The sequence below is a fragment of the Dermochelys coriacea genome, chromosome 4 (assembly GCF_009764565.3).
Source record: "Dermochelys coriacea isolate rDerCor1 chromosome 4, rDerCor1.pri.v4, whole genome shotgun sequence".
In the NCBI taxonomy this organism is placed as follows: domain Eukaryota; kingdom Metazoa; phylum Chordata; order Testudines; family Dermochelyidae; genus Dermochelys; species Dermochelys coriacea.
In genome coordinates, this window is record NC_050071.1 from 143,124,176 (window position 1) to 143,148,890 (window position 24,715).

A 24,715-nucleotide genomic window follows, 5' to 3' on the forward strand; every position below is an offset into this window, starting at 1 on the left:
CAGGTCACCTGCACTCTGACTAACTGGAAGATCAGGCATCTCCTCACCACTCACATCCTCACTGGGGCCGCAAGGCTCACCGTGAACATTTGTGTCTATGTATCTCAGGAGAGCTCCTTCCTGCTTAGATAGAAAAGCTTCCTTTGCTTGCTTTCTTTTTCTGAATGCTGCCCCAGAGGGGCATTTTCTTCTTTCACTCCTGACTGCTGTTCTGGGCCAGCTATAGTGGCTCTCAGCACTCAGTTGAAGGGGACAAATAAGCAGGCTGGTAGCAGGGCCTGAGTGAGGGAAGAGATCAGCGTCCTAAGGACCTAACTGGCTCCTATTACTTCAGCTGACGGCCTGTTCTCCTCAAGTGGGTTCAGGGAAGCAGCAGGACACAGGAAGCTCCCTGAGAAGCTGGTGTTAATCTGTCCAGACTCCTGGGGGTGCTAGAGGGGTACATAAGAGGCTCCTCCTCCTCTCTCTCCCTGCAGCGCCTGCTACTTTCTGTTATTCCTCTCACCTTTTCTCCTGCCTGTCTGTTCTGTCTCTCGTGACCTCCTCCCTCCAGCACAGCACTCCCCCATCTCTGTGCATCTAGAGCAGAGACAATACACATGCACCAGCAGCAGACACCATTTTCTACACTCTGGGCCCTAGTGGCACCCCCCCAAGGTCTGGCACCTGAGGCAAGGTAAGGCCAGCCATGGTAAGGTCAGCCCTGGAAATATATGTTTCCTAATACCCAACCTAGACCTCCCCCACTGCAACTTGAGACCATTGCTCCTTGTTCTGTCATCTGCCACCACTGAGAACAGCCGAGCTCCATCCTCTTTGGAACCCCCCTTCAGGTAGTTGAAGGCTGCTATCAAATCCCCCCCACTCTTCTCTTCTACAGACTAAATAACCCCAGTTCCCTGAGCCTCTCCTCGTAAGTCATGTGCCCCAGCCCCCTAATCATTTCCGTTGCCCTCCACTGGACTCTCTCCAATTTGTCCACATTCTTTCAGTAGTGGGGGACTCAAAACTGGACGCAATATTTCAGATGTGGACTCAGCAGTGCCGAATAGAGGGGAATAATCACTTCCCTCGATCTGCTGGCAATGCTCCTACTAATACAGCCCAATATGCCGTTAGCCTTCTTGGCAACGAGAGCACACTGCTGACTCATATCCAGCTACTCGTCCACTGTAATCCCCAGGTCCTTTTCTGCAGAACTGCTGCTTAGCTACTCGGTCCCCAGCCTGTAGCAGTGAATGGGATTCTTCCATCGTAAGTGCAGGACTCTGCACTTGTCCCATCCGATTTCTTTTGGCCCAATCCTCCAATTTGTATAGGTCACTCTGGACCCTATCCCTACCCTCTAGCGTATCTACCTCTCCCCCTAGCTTAGTGTCATCTGCAAACTTGCTGAGGATGCAATCCATCCCATCATCCACATCCGGAAGCTTCTGGAATTCGGGGTGGTAGTTTTGAGTCTGCTCCAAGAGGTTCCCTGTGGCTGGGGTCAGACTCCAAGAGGGCAAGCAGCCAGGGCAGCTGCTTTGCAGAAGGTCATGTGCCCTGGGTAAGCTGGGAGAAGCTGAGCCCAGGGGCAGGAAGCAGGCTGGTGTCCCTAACTCTGAAGGATTTTGCAGCAGGTTAGTGATATTCTTATCCTCTAACAGGGAAGCCTGGGCAATGCTAATTATAGCATGGGAAATTGGGAGGGGAAAATAACTTCTATTTTAATTGTATGCTTTGAATGTGGTTTTGATTTTAGTTATATTGTCTGAACTAGTCTGAGCCACCAGCTGTTCTTTAACTGTAGTAATGGGGAAGGAGTCATTTCTAGTTTGCATAATCACAGGTTTCAGGGTAGCAGCCGTGTTAGTCTGTATTCGCAAAAAGAAAAGGAATACTTGTGGCACCTCAGAGACTAACAAATTTATTAGAGCATAAGCTTTCGTGAGCTACAGCTCACTTCGCATCCGATGAAGTGAGCTGTAGCTCACGAAAGCTTATGCTCTAAATAAATTTGTTAGTCTCTAAGGTGCCACAAGTACTCCTTTTCTTATTTCTAGTTTGCTATTTTCAGTTTTGTATTTTCTTGTAACAGGGTTTTCTTTAAATCTAGACACATAACTGGGTGGTTGGTGAATCAGTTCGCTGACTGGCTGGCAGTGATTTCACCACAGGAAGAGTCTGCCTGGATCCAGCTGAAGATCCCTATGAGCAAGTGGAGGGAAGATGTTGTTTTAGACTCAGCAGATTGTCTAGATTTGGTGACCAGAGACTCTAAGTGAGAGTTAGGTGAACTAAACCTAAGCTTTTGGGAACTTTCAGTTTCTTCCCACTGTGTTTCTGTGGGGACTGAACTGTTCAGATTTTAATTTGTTTTCTTTATTTATGTTTATGTATAACTGTGAACATAATGTCTCGTGGATTATAAAAGAGCCATGTCATGCTGTAAAAATTAGATTTTTATTTGTTTCTTTATCATAAGATTTTATAAAGTTATTTAATTAAATTCATTTATTTCGTTCCTTTTAGGACTTGACTGTGGGGAGGTTGACCCTGTGCAATCCTTGCTGAAAATCCCTAGAGACCGAACTCTGGGTCTCCAGCTACTTTCTAGGTGAGTTGGGGGTTTCTTTAAGGCACTGGAGACAGGAAATGAAGTGAACTCCTGCCCACCCAAAGGTTACACAAACATTGCAACACTAAGCCCTGGGATAAGAACCAGAAAGTGAAATTAACGTATTGACATGCTCTTCCCTCCCTTGCATGCCCTGGTGCTGGGGGCTCCAGGGTAAGGCAGCGTAGATACTCTTACACCATTTAGGGTCCATCTTTTCCAGTAGTTCTCAAACTTTTGTACTGGTGTGACCCCTTTCACATAGCAAGCTTCTGAGCATGACCCCACTTATAAATTAAAAACACTTTTTTATATATTTAACACATTATAAATGCTGGAGACAAAGCGGGGCTTGGGGTGGAGGCTGACAGCTCACGACCCCCCACGTAATAACCTTGTGACCCCCTGAGGGGTCTTGATCTATACTGTGATCACAGGGCATGTGGACATACCCCAGTTACCTGAGCTAGCTAAATTTAAAGCCAGCAGAGCAGCAAAGCCATCACAAGTAAATTTATTCAGCGTTCCTGGCAGGCTTGTACAGCCCATGCTGAAGCCTACGCTAGGCTGTTTTGCTACTCTGGGACCCGAGCTAGATTTCAATCAGAGACGTCCCCTCAAGCTGTGTGCACACCCTGTGATTGCTGTAGAGGTGATGAGCCTTACAGAGCCCCTGCCCCGGGGCAGCGTTAGGGTTCTTGGTAGGCCAAGGGGCAGGATTAGGGTTACTGCTATGTGGAAGGCAAGGGTGCAGGTTAAGTGTCACTTGATTTCCCCAGGGGGGAAGAGCTGGCCGCTTTCCAGTCCTGTCATGCGGCAGGAGAGTAGCAGCCTAGAAACAGGAGCGTGATTCTTAATCAAAGCAAAGCCCTTTGGGCAACCACCCAAGGTCACCCAAAGTGTCGGTGGCAGAGCTGGGAATCCAGCCCTCCCCCTGAGAAAAAATTGCTCATTGCAGCTGCCAAGCAAACCGCACTCCTCCTCTGAGGGCCTAGCTCAGCCACTGAGCTTCTGCCGTCGTACACACCGAGCCAAGAGCCTCCGCCGGCACACAACCTCCACATTTCATTCCAAAAAAGGTGTTACCCTCCCCGGCCAGGCAGGATAGAAACACACGGGATGCAGATTGCAGACTGATGGCTAATCAATCACTGGCATCAAGTACCTGGAACAGGGATGTTCAGGGGGAAGGTAGCCCCTGGGGTATTTACGCAATCAGCCCCCGCTCCCTGCACGGCCAGCTGCTACCTCTCGGCATCAATTCCCCCTCCAGCAGCAGCCACCATCCCACCCTCCAACCTTAGGACTGGGGGGCAGAAAGGGAGGCCCTTTGGAGCTTCCCTGTCTGGCCAGAGGAGGGCGCTGTCGAGAGACGGTGAGCCCTTCTCCTCTCTGCGAGTGCTCTCCAGAGCCAGCCCCGGCTTTGGAAGGTAAATAGGTGGGTGCTGCTGGAATTGCAGGTCTGTGCCTAGAAGTCTGGAGATTTTCTTCAGTAACCCCTTCTTGCCAACCCCACAGCTCAGCTCAGGGAAGCCCTGGGTTTATCACGGAGGGCCAGATTCTGCCAGCTGGCTCTCAGGCTGGGCTCAGCCGTCACTCTTGCCTCTGGGGCCCCGCCAGTCCTGGGCAAGTTCTCTGCTCCCCACAGGAGTTGAGCTCACTCCCTGGGTTCTCTCTCGGTCCAATTACCTCCCGTCCCTGGCGCTGCTCCCCAGAGCCAGCTGCAAGATCCTGACGGTGAACAGACACTCAGAGCAGTATCTGTCTGCCCTAAAAGGGGAGGAAAGGCTGGTCACTGCCTCAGGCTGGGCTCCCCGACTGCTGGGCCTCTCCTCTTGGGCAAGTTTCCCTCTGCTCTGTGGCCAGCTTCACCTTTTGAAGCTCCCCTTCTCCAGACACAGCACACACTGCAGGAGCACACCAAATTGGCACTGCCTGATGTTAGGCTAGCTGGCAGTGGGACGGGAGCATGTCCCATCACACCCTCATGTACACGGCAGCTGCCAGCTGAAACCACCCACATGCTACCAATCCACAGGCAGTATGTTTACGGTAATCCCTTTCTGAGCCAATCCAATTTTCAGGGTGTTGGGGGCTGTTTTCATTGGGAGATTTGATGATGGAATCAGGTCTGTTTTTTAGTGCAATACTGTCTATTTGCAAAAGAATGTATGAAGTAATTTTCTCTGAATACAGAAGGAATCGAAAAACAGGAGACTAATTCACAGTTACAGGCCTCTTCCAGCCAGCACTTTGCCCAAAAGCTCTCTCTTTTAGCTTTTTTTCCTCGGTGTCATGCTATCATGGCTTCCCTGGGGATTCTTTGCTCCTTCCTTCTCTCTGTTTCTCTGCTGATTCTCTCACACAGAGACATACAGCTCCACCAGTCAATGCCCCAGCCCCTGCATTTGCTATATCAGTCTCCAGTCTCTGCTTCTACTCAAGCATTTCCATGTGCCTAAGCTTAGGGTGGAGGCTGCTATGGTTTGAACTAGCTGGTTCTCTTAATGAGCTTGACTGGTTCTTACATTTATCCTGAATGAAGGTTTGCAGTAAGGCCCACCATCTTCACTCCAGCTTTTCCCAGCCTTCCCCCACTAGCATAACCACACATTCCCCAGAGTCATCAGCGGGGCTCGAAGATGCAACCTTCAGCACAAGCCTCTGGCAGTTGAGCTGAAGCAGCACTTCCCTAGGTGTGAGTAAGCAGCAGGCTCTTCTCTCTGCAGAGCAGCTACAAGAGAAAGACATGAGCACCCATGCTCCATCAGCCCCCTTGACCCCACAGTTCCTTGGTATTTAATTCAATGGTATATGGGCAGCTCCCTTCTGTTTTTCTTCTGCCTCCCCCACTCTTATATCTGCAGCCCTGGCCCTGTTAAAAAAAAGTTGATAATAGTGTTTCACCTCCTCCAACAACACCATCACCAGAGGATCTCAAAGCACTTTACTGGTTTATCATCACTGCACCTCTGAGAGGAAAGGAAGAGTTATTGCCCCATTTTACAGATGGGGAAACTGAGGCACAGTGAGGGGCCATGACTTGCTCAAGCCAAGTGAGTAAGTCTACAGTTGAACCTAATAAAGATCCCCGCTGTCCCCCAATCCTGTGCCTTAACCTCAACACCATCCTTCCACCCCAAGGTGCATTACCTTGCTAAAGGCAGCTATACTAGACTCTGTACTGAGCCAGTGTCTCATCTCAAGCATACGGGCGTAAATCTGCAGCATCCCCCGCCCCTGACTTCAGTGAGACAAGCTGTGAGGTATGGAGCTACAGAACTGAATGAAGAGGCCTTTCCCGGTGATCTGCAGAACCATCTCTTCTCCTGCGTCAGCACATTCCAAAGCAAGCCACTAGGTGCCCTCCCCTGCTTGGCGATTTTTAGATTGGCTTTGTTGGTGGTGGTTGCTTCATTTAATCTGAAAGTAACATCCCAGGGACTGAAGATACAGGCCCATACCTCTTGTGGCCAGCACTCTGCCCAAAAGCTCTGTACACCGCGGGGGAGGCAGAGGGATAGGTCTGGGCGGAGTTGTGCAGGCTTTTGTTGACAAGAACAAGAAGCTTGAACTGGTTGCGGAAGATCAGTGATTTTGGGGGTCATCGTGCCCAACACCAAACCAGGCAGCAATTCAGATGTCACATGCGCATCTGAATGTGACTGTCAATTACAGCATGCTCTTTGGTATTATTTACTATCTGTAAAGGACAGACAGTGGGCTCAGTGATCCCAGCCAGAGGATCCCATAGCCATTAAAAAAAAATCACATAGGGACTGAAATGCAGCAACCTCTGGGGTGGGACACCACAGCTGTTTACCAGTACATAGGGACACTGTGCAACAGTTTAGGACGGGAAATGGAAAGGAGTATTTTGTTCTGCTGAGGAGGAACGTGTGTAAAAATAATATGGAACGAACCAGATTTCGGTTCATTTCTGGTCACGACACTTGCAAAACTTGCCATGAGGGTTCTTTAATGACCACAGATGGTCAAGAAACCAGGGAGACTCCAGCCTGAATCCGCAGCATAAACATGTTTTCCTTTAAAGCAGGGGTCTCAAACACGCAGCCCACGGAGTCATTTGCTGCGGTCCACCAAGTTCCCCACCCCCCCACCCCGAGTTATTTCCTGCAACCGCCAAGCTCCCCTCCCCCGCTGCCCCTCCTCCCCCCATCATGCCACATCCCCGCTCCTCTGCCTACCTCCAGGTGCTTTCCACCGCCAAACAGCTGTTTGGTGGCGCTTAGCGCTTTCCAGGAGGGAGAGGGGAGGAGTGGGGAGCCGCGCGGTCGGGGGGAATGCATCGAATGCATCCGATAAAGTGAGCTGTAGCTCACGAAAGCTTATGCTCTAATGAATTTGTTAGTCTCTAAGGTGCCACAAGTACTCCTTTTCTTTTTCCCAGTTTAGTGTCATCTGCAAACTTGCTGAGGATGCAATCCACGCCATCCTCCAGATCATTTATGAAGATATTGAACAATGACTTTGGGCAAGTCATTTAACTACTCCATGCCTCCGTTTCCCTTTCTGCAAAATGTTTGCCCACATTTGTAAAGTACTTAGAGATCGACAGATTCATGGGTTTTAATGAACCGTAGCCCAGGCCAAAGACCCTCATCCAGGGATTCCTGCAAAAAAGTTCACTAACTCTTAATTGAACTACAGCTTATTTTTTAGAGACATCCAGTCTTGGATCTAAAGGCTTGACATGATGGAGGAGAGGGGCCGAGAAGGGCTACTCGGAGGTTCAGGGGAATGGAAAGACCCTGCCTTACCAGCAGAATCTAAGAACTTGGCTTCTTTAGCCTGGCAAAATGCACAGGGGCTGCGAGTTAGATGGGCCCATAGTGCCCATGCTCGAGGAATATTCAGGGCTCCACCAATGTTCGGGGTCAGGTCTCTCCCTTGGCCCCACCTGACACCCCCATGCGCCTCCCGGCCCCACCTGACACCCCCAGGCGATTTAAAAGGGCCTGGGGGCCCCCAGCCACCACTACTGGCAGCACAACGGAGCTAAGGTAGGTTTCCTGCCCGGCCTCGCTCTGCACCACTCCCGGAAGCAGCTGGTACATCCCTGAGGCCCCAGGGGGGAGTCATGTTTCTGCACGCTGCCCCCGCCCAGAGCGCCAGCTCCACAGCTCCCATTGGCCGCCGTGAACTGTGACCAATGGGAGCTGTGGGGGCGGTGCCTGCGGGCAGCGGCGCACAGAAACCCCCTGGCCCTTCCCGCCTAGGAGCTGCTGCCAGAGGGATGTGCCGGTTGTTTTCAGGAGCCACCTGAAGTAAGCACCGTCTGGTCGGAGCCTGCACCCCTCACTCCTCCTGCACACCAACCCCCTGCCCCCAAACTCCCTCCCAGAGCCCGACTCCGCACCCCGTCCTGCACCCAAATTCCCTCCCAGAGCCCATCCCCTCATCCCTCCTGCACCCCAAATCCCTGCCCCAGCCCGCACCCTGCACCCAAACTCCCTCCCAGAGCCTGCACCCGGCACCCCCCCTGCACCCCAACCCCCTGCCCCAGCCTAGAGCCCACACCCAGCCCCCAAACTCCCTCCCAGAGCCTGACTCTGCACCCCCTCCTGCACCCAAATTCCCTTCCAGAGCCCATCCCCTCACCCCTTCTGCACCCCAACCCCCTGCCCCAGCCCGCACCCTGCACCCAAACTCCCTCCCAGAGCCTGAACCCTGCACCCCAATCCTCTCCCCCAGCCCAAAGTCAGCACCCCACACCCAAACTCCCTCCCAGAGCCCACACCCCTCACTGCCTCATACATTCCTCACCCCCTGCCCAGAGCCCACATCCTGCACCCAAACTCCCTCCCAGAGCCTGCACCCGGCACCCCTTCCTGCACCCCAACCCCCTGCCCCAGCCCAGAGCCCACACCCCCTCCCACACTCAAATACCCTCCCAGAGCCTTAGACAGGTGTGTGGGAGCGGGGCAGGATTTGGACCCATTCTGGGCACCACCAAAAATTATACAAACCTGCCGCCCCTGAAAATGCAGGCTGAGAAGGAATCAGATTGCTCTCTGCAAATACTTCAGGGAGGGAGAAGAGCTGCCAAAGCTAGAAGACCATGTTGAAAAAAGAACAAGTGGCCAGGAGTAAAATTCAGCTGGAAATTAGAAGGTTTCTAACTCTCAGAGGAGGGAGGTTCCAGGACAGCTTCCCACTGCACTGGGGCAAACCACCGAACTAGTTTGAAGATGGAGCGTGAGAAGTTTATGAACCGGATGATAAGAGGGGGTTGCCTCTGAGAGCAGGGGACTGGATGCTATGACCCAAGAGGGCCTTCCAGTCCTGTGCAGAATCCACCATGGTGCTAGGTACCTTCCGTGGTTGATTACCCCCAGCCTTGTTTCCAGTTTGAGTTTGAAAAGCATGATCATCACCGAGACTCCACCAACCCCCTGGTGCATGCAGCCTTTAGCCCTAGTAACGGCGTTTCTGGATGCTAGTCAGTTTGTGCAAAAGGGGAAAAGGAAAAGGAAAAGCCTTTAGCATGAGGCACAAAAACAATAGCAGTGACTCAAATGCCAAAGGCCTCCCAAAAGGTTTGCCTGATGGTTTTTCTTCCCCTCCTTCCGTCTGTTTGTCACACACAGCATTCACTATTACTATATATGGTCACTGTAATTCCAAGCAGATTCACAGAATCCGAATGCATGTAAATCCCAAAGTTGCGATCCAGGCTTGTGAACCTGGTAGCCAGGCTTAGGGGTTGGCCAAAATTTAGTTTTTGTTGTTGTTGTTTTAAAGAATTTTACAAAGATACTTCAATAGGCTGTTTGTTTTGCTTTTCAGAGAGCAATTTAGGGGAAATCTGGCTTGGGGAGGAAGTGAATCTACACGTTCCCCTCTGATGTTTGCAAACCAAGACCCTGGCCCTGCAAGCCACATGCTTAACTTTTATGCACTTCAAGGCATCCTACTGATTTCAGTGGAACTACTCACCAGGCATAAAGATCAACATGTGAGAGTCTTTGCCAGACTGTGGCTCAAGACCTCACACCTGAAGCTGCTCTGCCTACATATGTGAGCCCAGGATGGGGGCCCAATATATTGCCACCTTGGGCCACTGCCCAAGCATACATCTCAGCCTTGCCAGGGCCTGCCTGAGCCCCAAAAGGAGAGACACACAGAAGTTACTCATTCAGGAAAGTGAAATTGCTGTGGGATCTTTCCTTGAGCATAAATAACTGGCCCCCATTCAGGAAAACCTCCCTGTTCAGCAGGCATTTAAGCGAGTGCTTAACTTTATACATGTGCTTAAGCCTCACAGAAGTCAAGCTCACTCCTTACATGCTTTCCTAAATCAGAATCTCTGCCTATGTCTCAGTTTCATGCTTCTTTATTGCTGATGGAAGTTATTACCACCATGAAAAGCGAAGCGGCACCAAATCTGCATGGAAGGCAGGTACTTTTGGGACTGATTGGAGAGACATTTGAGAGGTAGGCGCATGAGAGTCCCCAAGGGAAACTGACTAGAAATGAACGTGAAAGTGACCACGTTCTTTCAACTGCCAAGTCCAGAGACATGCGAAAGAGCAAGACAGGATAAATAATGAAAAGGTGGTTCCTAAAATTCTGCCTGTTTTAACCCAAATTTGAGTCCCGATCTTGCAAAGAGATCTGCATCTGCAGATCCAGTAACAGCATGGGGGACCTGTTAGCTCCCCACACCCAGTGGTTTTTTATCTTTAAAAACAAAATTAAATGTTGCCCCTTTAAATATATTTCAAAAATAAAGACCCATCTACTGTTTAATTAGGGACTCAGATATTAGGGCACTGGAGACCACAGACAGCAGTGGGAACAAAGACATACCCACATATACACAGCCATGCCATATTTATCTGCATGGCATGCAAAAATCCACTGGGACCTTTTATTACCGACCAGGGTTCCTATCTCTGTCTCTCCATTTCTACCACGACCTTAGTGGTAGTATCGAGCACCATGTACTAGAATGCAGAAAGTAGCCTGTAAAACAGAATTTGTGCCCGATCCTCAGCTGTCTAATTAGGAAGGTCTTGGGCCAGATCCTCAGCTGGTATAAATCACCAGAGCTCTGTTGATTTCAATGAAGCTGATCTACAGCAGCGGCAGACCTGGCCCATAACTTTTCCCTTTGATGTTTATTCTGCAGCAGGGGCAGGGGGGAAGCTGTATTTGTGGCAGCTCTTCACCTGGGTTGATGAAGACGGCATCACCTCATCAGTGCCCTGAGCTTTTATTAAAGTGGCCATTTAACAACATAACCTGGGAAACTCTTCATCCTCCCCTGCCAATACAGGGAAAACCTTTTCCCCCACACCCCGCCTACAAGCAAAAACTGCCCTGAGTTAGTAACACACTTGACTCCTGTAGCAAAAAGGCTTTTCTATAAACCACCCCTCACCCACCAGCTAGCAACGGTTCAGGTAGATCAGCTTCTGGAATTGTAAACCCCCAACCCGAATAAAACCACAAGCCACAGCTCGCATGCAACAAAACCCATGACTAGTGAAATCCTGCTAGTTCATCAACACATTGTGCGTATCCTGCCCCTACAGCCCCTTGTGTCTCCTAGACTGGAAGCTCTCCAGATTCTGTCCCTTTGGTCCAGATCCATGTTGATGAACCCTTGTGCCCATGCAGATTGCAACTGAAGTCCATGGAGCTCTATGTGGGCACAAGGGGTCACCCATGAGAGTCTGGCAGCATGACCTAGTGGATAGAGAACTAGGGGGCGAGGAGACCTGGGTTCTATTCCCGGCTTCTCTACCAGCCTGCTGGGTGACCTTCGGCAAGTCCTTTTACCTGCCCGTGCCTCAGTTTTCCCATCTGTAAAATGGGGGTCAGGATACTGACCTCCTTTGTAAAGCAATTTGAGTTCTCCTGATGCTAAGAGCTAGGTCTTATTATTACTTGTTCATTCAGCACCCTGCACAATGGAGCTCCGGTCCTGCCTGGGGGCATTTCAATAATAATCAGGGTTTAATCCAGGCTCACTGCCTGGGTATTGGAGCACTGCAGGGGCTAGACGCACACGAGATGGGAGCAGCCAGGCTGACAAATTTAAGATAAACCGACTTCAAAACATGAAAAGGTGCTGGGAGCCGAGACGCCAAGGCAATGAACAACAGGAAAACCCAGGGCATGTGTCTCCGTCGTCGTCTCTCCATCTGCATAGAGCATCTACACTGGGGGGCTGCATGGAAACATCGGGGAGCAGGGGAGTAGAAACAGGAATCCCCTCCACAGAGACCGGTGTCTCTCCGGAGTCGATCCGTCGGCTGCAGCCAGGGCCGCCAGATTCACACCGGTGTCCCCCGGGATCAGACCCGTCTCCCTGCCAGCGCCCCGGGAGGGGTGATCTCTGCCTAGGGCTGCTGCAATTTAACAACAGCCTGCACCCAGGGAAAGCAACAGCTGGGGAGTGGGGTGTTCCCTGGCTGCCCCCCAATAAAACCCCTCCCCTATAAGTGGCCATGGGGGTCGGGTCCCCCCCCACGCCCCGTGTAGCGGAGGGGACCCAGCACCCCCTCACCTCGGAAAGTCAGGCTGGCCACCGGGTCGCTCTGCTTGTCCCGCTTCTCCAGGTTGGGGAGGCTGGAGGCTCCGTGCAGCCGGCAGCGCAGCATGGCTCCGCCGGCCGGGGGCGCAGGACTGCGAGACCGAGCGCCGCGGCCGGGCGGGCAGCGAGTGGGGCGCGGGGAGAGCTGCGGCGGCGCCGGCCCCTGGAGCGCCTCGGCGCGGCCGGCCGGGATGCTGCGGGCAGCCGGTCCCGGCAACATCAGCACCGCAGGGCGGGGCGCACGCAGCCGCTTGGGCCAGCAGGGGGCGCTGCGGAGAGCCGTGGGCGGGCCCTGGGAGCGGGGCTCAGCAACACCTGCTGCCCGCCACGGACCAGCCCGGGGGCTACTTCCCCGCCTCCCTGGCTAGCAACGGGTCCGGCCGGCCCGCGGCTACTTCCCCGCCTCCCTGGCTAGCAACGGGTCCGGCCGGCCCGCGGCTACTTCCCCGCCTCCCTGGCTAGCAACGGGTCTGGCTGGCCACACGGCTACTTCCCCGCCTCCCTGGCTAGCAACGGGTCCGGCCGGCCCGCAGCAACTTCCCCGCCTCCCTGGCTAGCAACGTGTCTGGCTGGCCCGCGGCTACTTCCCCGCCTCCCTGGCTAGCAACGGGTCCGGCCGGCCCGCGGCTACTTCCCCGCCTCCCTGGCTAGCAACGGGTCCGGCCGGCCCGCGGCTACTTCCCCGCCTCCCTGGCTAGCAACGGGTCCGGCCGGCCCGCGGCTACTTCCCCGCCTCCCTGGCTAGCAACGGGTCCGGCCGGCCCGCGGCTACTTCCCCGCCTCCCTGGCTAGCAACGGGTCCGGCCGGACCGCGGCTACTTCCCCACCTCCCTGGCTAGCAACGGGTCCGGCCGGCCCGCGGCTACTTCCCCGCCTCCCTGGCTAGCAACGGGTCCGGCCGGCCCGCGGCTACTTCCCCGCCTCCCTGGCTAGCAACGTGTCTGGCTGGCCCGCGGCTATTTCCCCACCTCCCTGGCTAGCAACGGGTCCGGCCGGCCCGCGGCTACTTCCCCGCCTCCCTGGCTAGCAACGGATCTGGCTGGCCCGCGGCTACTTCCCCGCCTCCCTGGCTAGCAACGGGTCCGGCCGGCCAGTGGCTACTTCCCCGCCTCCCTGGCTAGCAACGGGTCTGGCTGGCCCGCGGCTACTTCCCCGCCTCCCTGCCTAGCAACGGGTCCGGCCGCCCCGCGGCTACTTCCCCGCCTCCCTGGCTAGCAATGGGTCTGGCTGGCCCGCGGCTACTTCCCCGCCTCCCTGGCTAGCAAGGGGTCTGGCTAGCCCGCGGCTACTTCCCCGCCTCCCTGGCTAGCAACGGGTCCGGCCGGCCAGGGGCTACGTCCCCGCCTCCCTGGCTAACAACGGGTCCGGCCGGCCCCCGGCTACTTCCCCGCCTGCCGGGCACCGGGTCCGGCTGGCCCGCGGCTATTTCCCCGCCTCCCTGGCTAGCAACAGCTCTGGCCGGCCCGCGGCTACTTCCCCGCCTCCCTGGCTAGCAACGGGTCCGGCCGGCCCGCGGCTACTTCCCCGCCTCCCTGGCTAGCAACGGGTCTGGCTGGCCAGGGGCTACTTCCCCGCCTCCCTGGCTAGCAACCGGTCTGGCTGGCCAGGGGCTACTTCCCCGCCTCCCTGGCTAGCAACCAGTCTGGCCGGGCCGCGGCTACTACCCCGCCTCCCTGGCTAGCAAAAGGTCTGGCTGGCCAGGGGCTACTTCCCCACCTCCCTGGCTAGCAACGGGTCCGGCCGGCCCGCGGCTACTTCCCCGCCTCCCTGGCTAGCAACGGGTCTGGCTGGCCAGTGGCTACTTCCCCGCCTCCCTGGCTAGCAACCTGTCTGGCCGGGCCGCGGATACTTCCCCGCCTCCCTGGCTAGCAACGGGTCCAGCCGGCCCGCGGCTACTTCCCCGCCTCCCTGGCTAGCAATGGCTCTGGCTCGCCAGGGGCTACTTCCCCGCCTCCCTGGCTAGCAACGGCTCTGGCTGGCCAGGGGCTACTTCCCCGCCTCCCTGGCTAGCAACGGGTCCGGCCGGCCAATGGCTACTTCCCCGCCTCCCTGGCTAGCAACAGGTCTGGCCGGCCCGCAGCTACTTCCCCGCCTCCCTGGCTAGCAACGGCTCTGGCTGGCCAGGGGCTACTTCCCCGCCTCCCTGGCTAGCAACGGGTCCGGCCGGCCAGTGGCTACTTCCCCGTCTCCCTGGCTAGCAACGGGTCCGGCCGGCCCGCGGCTACTTCCCCGCCTCCCTGGCTAGCAACGGGTCCGGCCGGCCCGCGGCTACTTCCCCGCCTCCCTGGCTAGCAACAGGTCTGGCCGGCCCGCGGCTACTTCCCCGCCTCCCTGGCTAGCAACGGGTCTGGCAGGCCCGCGGCTACTTCCCCGCCTCCCTGGCTAGCAACGGGTCCGGCCGGCCCGCGGCTACTTCCCCGCCTCCCTGGCTAGCAACGGGTCTGGCTGGCCCGCGGCTACTTCCCCGCCTCCCTGGCTAGCAACGGGTCCGGCCGGCCAGTGGCTACTTCCCCGCCTCCCTGGCTAGCAACGGGTCTGGCTGGCCCGCGGCTACTTCCCCGCCTCCCTAGCTAGCAACGGGTCCGGCCGGCCCGCGGCTACTTCCCCGCCTCCCTGGCTAGCAATGGGTCTGGCTGGCCCGCGGCTACTTCCCCGCCTCCCTGGCTAGCAAGGGGTCTGGCTAGCCCGCGGCTACTTCCCCGCCTCCCTGGCTAGCAACGGGTCCGGCCGGCCAGGGGCTACGTCCCCGCCTCCCTGGCTAACAACGGGTCCGGCCGGCCCCCGGCTACTTCCCCGCCTCCCGGGCACCGGGTCCGGCTGGCCCGCGGCTATTTCCCCGCCTCCCTGGCTAGCAACAGCTCTGGCCGGCCCGCGGCTACTTCCCCGCCTCCCTGGCTAGCAACGGGTCTGGCTGGCCAGGGGCTACTTCCCCGCCTCCTTGGCTAGCAACCGGTCTGGCTGGCCAGGGGCTACTTCCCCGCCTCCCTGGCTAGCAACCAGTCTGGCCGGGCCGCGGCTACTACCCCGCCTCCCTGGCTAGCAAAAGGTCTGGCTGGCCAGGGGCTACTTCCCCACCTCCCTGGCTAGCAACGGGTCCGGCCGGCCCGCGGCTACTTCCCCGCCTCCCTGGCTAGCAACGGGTCTGGCTGGCCAGTGGCTACTTCCCCGCCTCCCTGGCTAGCAACCAGTCTGGCCGGGCCGCGGCTACTTCCCCGCCTCCCTGGCTAGCAACGGGTCCAGCCGGCCCGCGGCTACTTCCCCGCCTCCCTGGCTAGCAATGGCTCTGGCTCGCCAGAGGCTACTTCCCCGCCTCCCTGGCTAGCAACGGCTCTGGCTGGCCAGGGGCTACTTCCCCGCCTCCCTGGCTAGCAACGGGTCCGGCCGGCCAATGGCTACTTCCCCGCCTCCCTGGCTAGCAACAGGTCTGGCCGGCCCGCAGCTACTTCCCCGCCTCACTGGCTAGCAACGGCTCTGGCTGGCCAGGGGCTACTTCCCCGCCTCCCTGGCTAGCAACGGGTCCGGCCGGCCAGTGGCTACTTCCCCGTCTCCCTGGCTAGCAACGGGTCCGGCCGGCCCGCGGCTACTTCCCCGCCTCCCTGGCTAGCAACGGGTCCGGCCGGCCCGCGGCTACTTCCCCGCCTCCCTGGCTAGCAACAGGTCTGGCCGGCCCGCGGCTACTTCCCCGCCTCCCTGGCTAGCAACGGGTCTGGCAGGCCCGCGGCTACTTCCCCGCCTCCCTGGCTAGCAACGGCTCTGGCTGGCCAGGGGCTACTTCCCCGTCTCCCTGGCTAGCAACGGGTCCGGCCAGCCCGCGGCTACTTCCCCGCCTCCCTGGCTAGCAACGGGTCCGGCCGGCCCGCGGCTACTTCCCCGCCTCCCTGGCTAGCAACCGGTCTGGCCGGCCCGTGGCTACTTCCCCGCCTCCCTGGCTAGCAATGGGTCTGGCTGGCCCGCGGCTATTTCCCCACCTCCCTGGCTAGCAACGGGTCCGGCCGGCCCGCGGCTACTTCCCCGCCTCCCTGGCTAGCAACGGGTCTGGCTGGCCCGCGGCTACTTCCCCGCCTCCCTGGCTAGCAACGGGTCCGGCCGGCCAGTGGCTACTTCCCCGCCTCCCTGGCTAGCAACGGGTCTGGCTGGCCCGCGGCTACTTCCCCGTCTCCCTGCCTAGCAACGGGTCCGGCCGCCCCGCGGCTACTTCCCCGCCTCCCTGGCTAGCAATGGGTCTGGCTGGCCCGCGGCTACTTCCCCGCCTCCCTGGCTAGCAAGGGGTCTGGCTAGCCCGCGGCTACTTCCCCGCCTCCCTGGCTAGCAACGGGTCCGGCCGGCCAGGGGCTACGTCCCCGCCTCCCTGGCTAACAACGGGTCCGGCCGGCCCCCGGCTACTTCCCCGCCTCCCGGGCACCGGGTCCGGCTGGCCCGCGGCTATTTCCCCGCCTCCCTGGCTAGCAACAGCTCTGGCCGGCCCGCGGCTACTTCCCCGCCTCCCTGGCTAGCAACGGGTCCGGCCGGCCCGCGGCTACTTCCCCGCCTCCCTGGCTAGCAACCGGTCTGGCTGGCCAGGGGCTACTTCCCCGCCTCCCTGGCTAGCAACCAGTCTGGCCGGGCCGCGGCTACTACCCCGCCTCCCTGGATAGCAAAAGGTCTGGCTGGCCAGGGGCTACTTCCCCACCTCCCTGGCTAGCAACGGGTCCGGCCGGCCCGCGGCTACTTCCCCGCCTCCCTGGCTAGCAACGGGTCTGGCTGGCCAGTGGCTACTTCCCCGCCTCCCTGGCTAGCAACCAGTCTGGCCGGGCCGCGGCTACTTCCCCGCCTCCCTGGCTAGCAACGGGTCCAGCCGGCCCGCGGCTACTTCCCCGCCTCCCTGGCTAGCAATGGCTCTGGCTCGCCAGGGGCTACTTCCCCGCCTCCCTGGCTAGCAACGGCTCTGGCTGGCCAGGGGCTACTTCCCCGCCTCCCTGGCTAGCAACGGGTCCGGCCGGCCAATGGCTACTTCCCCGCCTCCCTGGCTAGCAACAGGTCTGGCCGGCCCGCAGCTACTTCCCCGCCTCACTGGCTAGCAACGGCTCTGGCTGGCCAGGGGCTACTTCCCCGCCTCCCTGGCTAGCAACGGGTCCGGCCGGCCAGTGGCTACTTCCCCGTCTCCCTGGCTAGCAACGGGTCCGGCCGGCCCGCGGCTACTTCCCCGCCTCCCTGGCTAGCAACGGGTCCGGCCGGCCCGCGGCTACTTCCCCGCCTCCCTGGCTAGCAACGGGTCTGGCCGGCCCGCGGCTACTTCCCCGCCTCCCTGGCTAGCAACGGGTCTGGCTGGCCCGCGGCTACTTCCCCGCCTCCCTGGCTAGCAACGGGTCCGGCCGGCCCGCGGCTACTTCCCCGCCTCCCTGGCTAGCAACGGGTCTGGCTGGCCCGCGGCTACTTCCCCGCCTCCCTGGCTAGCAACGGGTCCGGCCGGCCAGTGGCTACTTCCCCGCCTCCCTGGCTAGCAACGGGTCTGGCTGGCCCGCGGCTACTTCCCCGCCTCCCTAGCTAGCAACGGGTCCGGCCGGCCCGCGGCTACTTCCCCGCCTCCCTGGCTAGCAATGGGTCTGGCTGGCCCGCGGCTACTTCCCCGCCTCCCTGGCTAGCAAGGGGTCTGGCTGGCCCGCGGCTACTTCCCCGCCTCCCTGGCTAGCAACGGGTCCGGCCGGCCAGGGGCTACTTCCCCGCCTCCCTGGCTAGCAACGGGTCCGGCCGGCCAATAGCTACTTCCCCGCCTCCCTGGCTAGCAACGGGTCCGGCCGGCCAGTGGCTACTTCCCCGCCTCCCTGGCTAGCAACGGGTCCGGCCGGCCAGTGGCTACTTCCCCGCCTCCCTGGCTAGCAACGGGTCCGGCCGGCCAATGGCTACTTCCCCGCCTCCCTGGCTAGCAACGGGTCTGGCTGGCCCACGGCTACTTCCCCGCCTCCCTAGCTAGCAACGGGTCCGGCCGGCCCGCGGCTACTTCCCCGCCTCCCTGGCTAGCAATGGGTCTGGTTGGCCCGCGGCTACTTCCCCGCCTCCCTGGCTAACAAGGGGTCTGGCTGGCCCGCGGCTACTTCCCTGCCTCCCTGGCTAGCAACGGGTCCGGCCGGCCAGGGGCTACTTCCCCGCCTCCCTGGCTAGCAACGGGTCCGGCCGCCGAATAGCTACTTCCCCGCCTCCCTGGCTAGCAACGGGTCCGGCCGGCCAGTGGCTACTTCCCCGCCTCCCTGGCTAGCAACGGGTCCGGCCGGCCCGCGGCTACTTCCCCGCCTCCCTGGCACCGGGTCCGGCCGGCCCGCTGCTACTTCCCCGCCTCCCTGGCTAGCAACGGGTCCGGCCGGCCCGCGGCTACTTCCCCGCCTCCCTGGCTAGCAACGGGTCCGGCCGGCCCGCGGCTACTTCCCCGCCTCCCTGGCTAGCAACGGGTCCGGCCGGCCCGCGGCTACTTCCCCGCCTCCCTGGCTAGCAACGGGTCCCGCCGGCCCGCGGCTACTCCCCCAGCTCCTTGGCTAGCAACGGGTCTGGCTGGCCAGTGGCTACTTCCCCGCCTCCCTGGCTAGCAAGCAGTCTGGCCGGGCCGCGGCTACTTCCCCGCCTCCCTGGCTAGCAACAGGTCTGGCTGGCCAGGGGCTACTTCCCCACCTCCCTGGCTAGCAACGGGTCCGGCCGGCCCACGGCTACTTCCCCGCCTCCCTGGCTAGCAACGGGTCTGGATGGCCCGCGGCTACTTCCCCGCCTCCCTGGCTAACAACGGGTCCGGCCGGCCCGCGGTTACTTCCCCGCATCCCTGGCTAGCAACAGGTCTGGCTGGACAGGGGCTACTTCCCCGCCTCCCTGGCTAGCAACGGGTCCGGCCGGCCCGCGGCTACTTCCCCACCTCCCTGGCTAGCAACGGCTCTGGCTGGCAAGGGGCTACTTCCCCGTCTCCCTGGCTAGCAACGGGTCCGGCTGGCCCGCGGCTACTTCCCCGCCTCCCTGGCTAGCAACGGGTCCGGCCGGCCCGCGGCTACTTCCCAGCCTCCCTGGCTAGCAACGGGTCTGGCTGGCCCGCGGCTACTTCCCCGCCTACCTGGCTAGCAACTGGTCTGGCCGGGCCGCGGCTACTTCCCCGCCTCCCTGGCTAGCAACTGGTCTGGCCGGGCCGCGGCTACTCCCCCACCTCCCTGGCTAGCAACGGGTCCGGCCGGCCCGCGGCTACTTCCCCGCCTCCCTGGCTAGCAACGGGTCTGGCTGGCCCGCGGCTACTTCCCCGCCTCCCTGGCTAACAACGGGTCCGGCCGGCCCGCGGCTACTTCCCCGTCTCCCTGGCTAGCAACTGGTCTGGCCGGGCCGCGGCTACTTCCCCGCCTCCCTGGCTAGCAACAGGTCTGGCTGGCCAGGGGCTACTTGCCCGCCTCCCTGGCTAGCAACGGCTCTGGCTGGCCAGGGGCTACTTCCCCGCCTCCCTGGCTAGCAACGGGTCTGGCTGGCCAGTGGCTACTTCCCCGCCTCCCTGGCTAGCAACGGCTCTGACTGGCCAGGGGCTACTTCCCCGCCTCCCTGGCTAGCAACGGGTCTGGCCGGCCCGCAGCTACTTCCCCGCCTCACTGGCTAGCAAGGGCTCTGGCTGGCCAGGGGCTACTTCCCCGCCTCCCTGGCTAGCAAGAGGTCCGGCCGGCCAGTGGCTACTTCCCCGCCTCCCTGGCTAGCAACGGGTCCGGCCGGCCAGCGGCTACTTCCCCGCCTCCCTGGCTAGCTACGGGTCCGGCCGGCCCGTGGCTACTTCTCCGCCTCCCTGGCTAGCAACCGGTCTGGCCGGCCCGCGGCTACTTCCCCGCTTCCCTGGCTAGCAACGGATCTGACTGGCCAGGGGCTACTTCCCCGCCTCCCTAGCTAGCAACGGCTCTGGCTGCCTAGGGGCTACTTCCCCGCCTCCCTGGCTAGCAACGGGTCCGGCCGGCCCGCGGCTACTTCCCCGCCTCCCTGGCTAGCAACTGGTCTGGCTAACCAGTGGCTACTTCCCTGCCTTCCTGGCTAGCAACGGGTCCGGCCGGCCAATAGCTACTTCCCCGCCTCCCTGGCTAGCAACGGGTCCGGCCGGCCAGTGGCTACTTCCCCGCCTCCCTGGCTAGCAACGGGTCCGGCCGGCCCGCGGCTACTTCCCCGCCTCCCTGGCACCGGGTCCGGCCGGCCCACTGCTACTTCCCCGCCTCCCTGGCTAGCAACGGGTCCGGCCGGCCCGCAGCTACTTCCCCGCCTCCCTGGCTAGCAACGGGTCCGGCCGGCCCGCGGCTACTTCCCCGCCTCCCTGGCTAGCAACGGGTCCAGCCGGCCCGCGGCTACTTCCCCGCCTCCTTGGCTAGCAACGGGTCTGGCTGGCCAGTGGCTACTTCCCCGCCTCCCTGGCTAGCAAGCAGTCTGGCCGGGCCGCGGCTACTTCCCCGCCTCCCTGGCTAGCAACAGGTCTGGCTGGCCAGGGGCTACTTCCCCACCTCCCTGGCTAGCAACGGGTCCGGCCGGCCCACGGCTACTTCCCCGCCTCCCTGGCTAGCAACGGGTCTGGATGGCCCGCGGCTACTTCCCCGCCTCCCTGGCTAACAACGGGTCCGGCCGGCCCGCGGCTACTTCCCCGCCTCCCTGGCTAGCAACAGGTCTGGCTGGACAGGGGCTACTTCCCCGCCTCCCTGGCTAGCAACGGGTCCGGCCGGCCCGCGGCTACTTCCCCACCTCCCTGGCTAGCAACGGCTCTGGCTGGCAAGGGGCTACTTCCCCGTCTCCCTGGCTAGCAACGGATCCGGCCGGCCCACGGCTACTTCCCAGCCTCCCTGGCTAGCAATGGGTCCGGCTGGCCCGCGGCTACTTCCCCGCCTCCCTGGCTAGCAACGGGTCCGGCCGGCCCGCGGCTACTTCCCAGCCTCCCTGGCTAGCAACGGGTCTGGCTGGCCCGCGGCTACTTCCCCGCCTACCTGGCTAGCAACTGGTCTGGCCGGGCCGCGGCTACTTCCCCGCCTCCCTGGCTAGCAACTGGTCTTGCCGGGCCGCGGCTACTTCCCCACCTCCCTGGCTAGCAACGGGTCCGGCCGGCCCGCGGCTACTTCCCCGCATCCCTGGCTAGCAACGGGTCTGGCTGGCCCGCGGCTACTTCCCCGCCTCCCTGGCTAGCAACTGGTCTGGCCGGGCCGCGGCTACTTCCCCGCCTCCCTGGCTAGCAACAGATCTGGCTGGCCAGGGGCTACTTGCCCGCCTCCCTGGCTAGCAACGGCTCTGGCTGGCCAGGGGCTACTTCCCCGCCTCCCTGGCTAGCAACGGGACTGGCTGGCCAGTGGCTACTTCCCCTCCTCCCTGGCTAGCAACGGCTCTGACTGGCCAGGGGCTACTTCCCCGCCTCCCTGGCTAGCAACGGGTCTGGCCGGCCCGCAGCTACTTCCCCGCCTCACTGGCTAGCAAGGGCTCTAGCTGGCCAGGGGCTACTTCCCCGCCTCCCTGGCTATCAACAGGTCCGGCCGGCCAGTGGCTACTTCCCCGTCTCCCTGGCTATCAACGGGTCCGGCCGGCCGGCGGCTACTTCCCCTCCTCCCTGGCTAGCTACGGGTCCGGCCGGCCCGCGGCTACTTCTCCGCCTCCCTGGCTAGCAACCGGTCTGGCCGGCCCGCGGCTACTTACCCGCTTCCCTGGCTAGCAACGGCTCTGGCTGCCTAGGGGCTACTTCCACGCCTCCCTGGCTAGCAACGGGTCTGGCTGCCCAGGGGCTACTTCCCCGCGTCCCTGGCTAGCAACGGGTCCGGCCGGCCCGCGGCTACTTCCCCGCCTCCCTGGCTAGCAACTGGTCTGGCTAACCAGTGGCTACTTCCCTGCCTTCCTGGCTAGCAACGGGTCTGGCTGGCCAGTGGCTACTTCCCCGCCTCCCTGACTAGCAACGAGTCCGGCCGGCCCGCGGCTACTTCCCCGCCTCCCTGGATAGCAACGGGTCTGGCTGGCCAGTGGCTACTTCCCCGCATCCCTGGCTAGCAACTGGTCTGGCCGGGCCGCGGCTACTTCCCCGCCTCCCTGGCTAGCAACAGGTCTGGTTGGCCAGGGGCTACTTGCCCGCCTCCCTGGCTAGCAACGGCTCTGGCTGGCCAGGGGCTACTTCCCCGCCTCCCTGGCTAGCAACGGGTCTGGCTGGCCAGTGGCTACTTCCCCGCCTCCCTGGCTAGCAATGGGTCTGGCCGGCCCGCAGCTACTTCCCCGCCTCCCTGGCTAGCAACAGGTCTGGCTGGCCAGGGGCTACTTGCCCGCCTCCCTGGCTAGCAACGGCTCTGGTTGGTCAGGGGCTACTTCCCCGCCTCCCTGGCTAGCAACGGGTCCGGCCGGCCAGTGGATACTTCCCCGTCTCCCTGGCTAGCAACGGGTCCGGCCGGCCCGCGGCTACTTCCCCGCCTCCCTGGTTAGCAACGGGTCCGGCCGGCCCGGGCTACTTCCCCGCCTCCCTGGCTAGCAACCGGTCTGGCCGGCCCGCGGCTACTTCCCCGCCTCCCTGGCTAGCAACGGGTCTGCCTGGCCAGTAGCTACTTCCCCGCCTCCCTGGCTAGAAACGGCTCTGGCTGGCCAGGGGCTACTTCCTCGCTTCCCTGGCTAGCAACGGGTCTGGCCGGCCCGCGGCTACTTCCCCACCTCCCTGGCTAGCAACGGGTCTGGTTGGCCAGGGGCTACTTCCCCGCCTCCCTGGCTAGCAACGGGTCTGGCTGGCCAGTGGCTACTTCCCCGCCTCCCTGGCTAGCAACGGCTCTGGCTGCCCAGGGGCTACTTCCCCGCCTCCCTGGCTAGCAACGGGTCTGGCTGGCCAGGGGCTACTTCCCTGCCTCCCTGGCTAGCAACGGGTCCGGCCGGCCCGTGGCTACTTCCCCGCCTCCCTGGCTAGCAACAGGTCTAGTTAACCAGTGGCTACTTCCCCGGCTCCCTGGCTAGCAACAGGTCTGGCTGGCCAGTGGCTACTTCCCCGCCTCCCTGGCTATCAACGGGTCCTGCCGGCCCGCGGCTACTTCCCCGCCTCCCTGGCTAGCAACGGGTCCGTCCGGCCCGCGGCTACTTCCCCGCCTCCCTGGCTAGCAACGGGTCCGGCCGGCCCGCGGCTACTTCCCCGCCTCCCTTGCTAGCAACGGGTCTGCCTGACCAGTGGCTACTTCCCCGCCTCCCTGGCTAGCAACGGGTCCAGCCGGCCCGCGGCTACTTCCCCGCCTCCCTGGCTAGCAACGGGTCTGGCTGGCCAGTGGCTACTTCCCCGCCTCCCTGACTAGCAACGGGTCTGGCCGGCCCGCGGCTACTTCCCCACCTCCCTGACTAGCAACGGGTCTGGCCGGCCCGCGGCTACTTCCCCGCCTCCTTGGCTAGCAACGGGTCTGGCCGGCCCGCGGCTACTTCCCCGTCTCCCTGGCTAGAAACGGGTCTGGCTGGCCAGGGGCTACTTCCCCGCCTCCCTGGCTAGCAACAGCTCTGGCCGACCCACGGCTACTTCCCCGCCTCCCTGGCTAGCAACGGCTCTGGCTGGCCAGGGGCTACTTCCTCGCTTCCCTGGCTACCAACGGGTCTGGCCGGCCCGTGGCTACTTCCCCGCCTCCCTGGCTAGCAACAGCTCTGGCCGGCCCACGGCTACTTCCCCGCCTCCCTGGCTAGCAACGGGTCTGGCTGGCCAGGGGCTACTTCCCCGCCTCCCTGGCTAGCAACGGCTCTGGCTGGCCAGGGGCTACTGCCTCGCTTCCCTGGCTAGCAATGGGTCTGGCCGGCCCGCGGCTACTTCCCCGCCTCCCTGGCTAGCAACGGGTCTGGCTAACCAGTGGCTACTTCCCCGCCTCCCTGGCTAGCCACGGGTCTGGCTGGCCAGGGGCTACTTCCCCGCCTTCCTGGCTAGCAATGGGTCTGGCTAACCAGTGGCTACTTCCCCGCCTCCCTGGCTAGCAACGGGTTTGACCGGCCCGCGGCTACTTTCCCGCCTCCCTGGCTAGCAACAGGTCTGGCTGGCGAGTGGCGACTTCCCCGCCTCCCTGGCTAGCAACGGGTCCGGCTGGCCCGCGGCTACCTCCCCGCCTCCCTGGCTAGCAATGGGTCTGGCTGGCCAGTGGCTACTTCCCCGCCTCCCTGGCTAGCAACGGGTCCGGCCGGCCCACGGCTACTTCCCCGCCTCCCTGGCTAGCAACAGGTCTAGTTAACCAGTGGCTACTTCCCCGCCTCCCTGGCTAGCAACAGGTCTGGCTGGCCAGGGGCTACTTCCCCGCCTCCCTAGCTAGCAACGGGTCCTGCCGGCCCGCGGCTACTTCCCCGCCTCCCTGGCTATCAACGGGTCTGGCCTGCCCGCGGCTACTTCCCCGCCTCCCTGGCTAGCAACGGGTCCGGCCGGCCCGCGGCTACTTCCCCGCCTCCCTGGCTAGCAACGGGTCCGGCCGGCCCGCGGCTACTTCCCCGCCTCCCTTGCTAGCAACGGGTCTGCCTGGCCAGGGGCTACTTCCCCCCCTCCCTGGCTAGCAACGGGTCTGGCCGGCCCGCGGCTACTTCCCCGCCTCCCTGGCTAGCAACGGGTCTGGTTGGCCAGGGGCTACTTA

At 61.5% G+C, this 24,715-nt stretch overlaps 1 protein-coding gene across 10 annotated transcripts in view; it reads right to left on the reverse strand.

Annotated features, from left to right (window-relative positions):
* Positions 1-24,715, reverse strand: part of DYSF (dysferlin) — a 312,032-nt gene that overhangs the window by 278,774 nt on the left and 8,543 nt on the right. For 2 of the 10 annotated variants that reach the window (XM_043512846.1, XM_043512845.1), the window contains exon 1: positions 12,138-12,332. The exons of 6 other annotated variants lie outside the window; for them this stretch is intronic. In XM_043512846.1, the coding sequence (XP_043368781.1) occupies positions 12,138-12,231 (94 nt within the window). In that variant the 5' untranslated portion in view covers positions 12,232-12,332. Of the gene's footprint in view, positions 1-12,137; positions 12,333-24,715 lie in introns of those variants that run through there. 2 more of the 10 variants (XM_043512842.1, XM_043512843.1) reach the window with 2 other exon arrangements.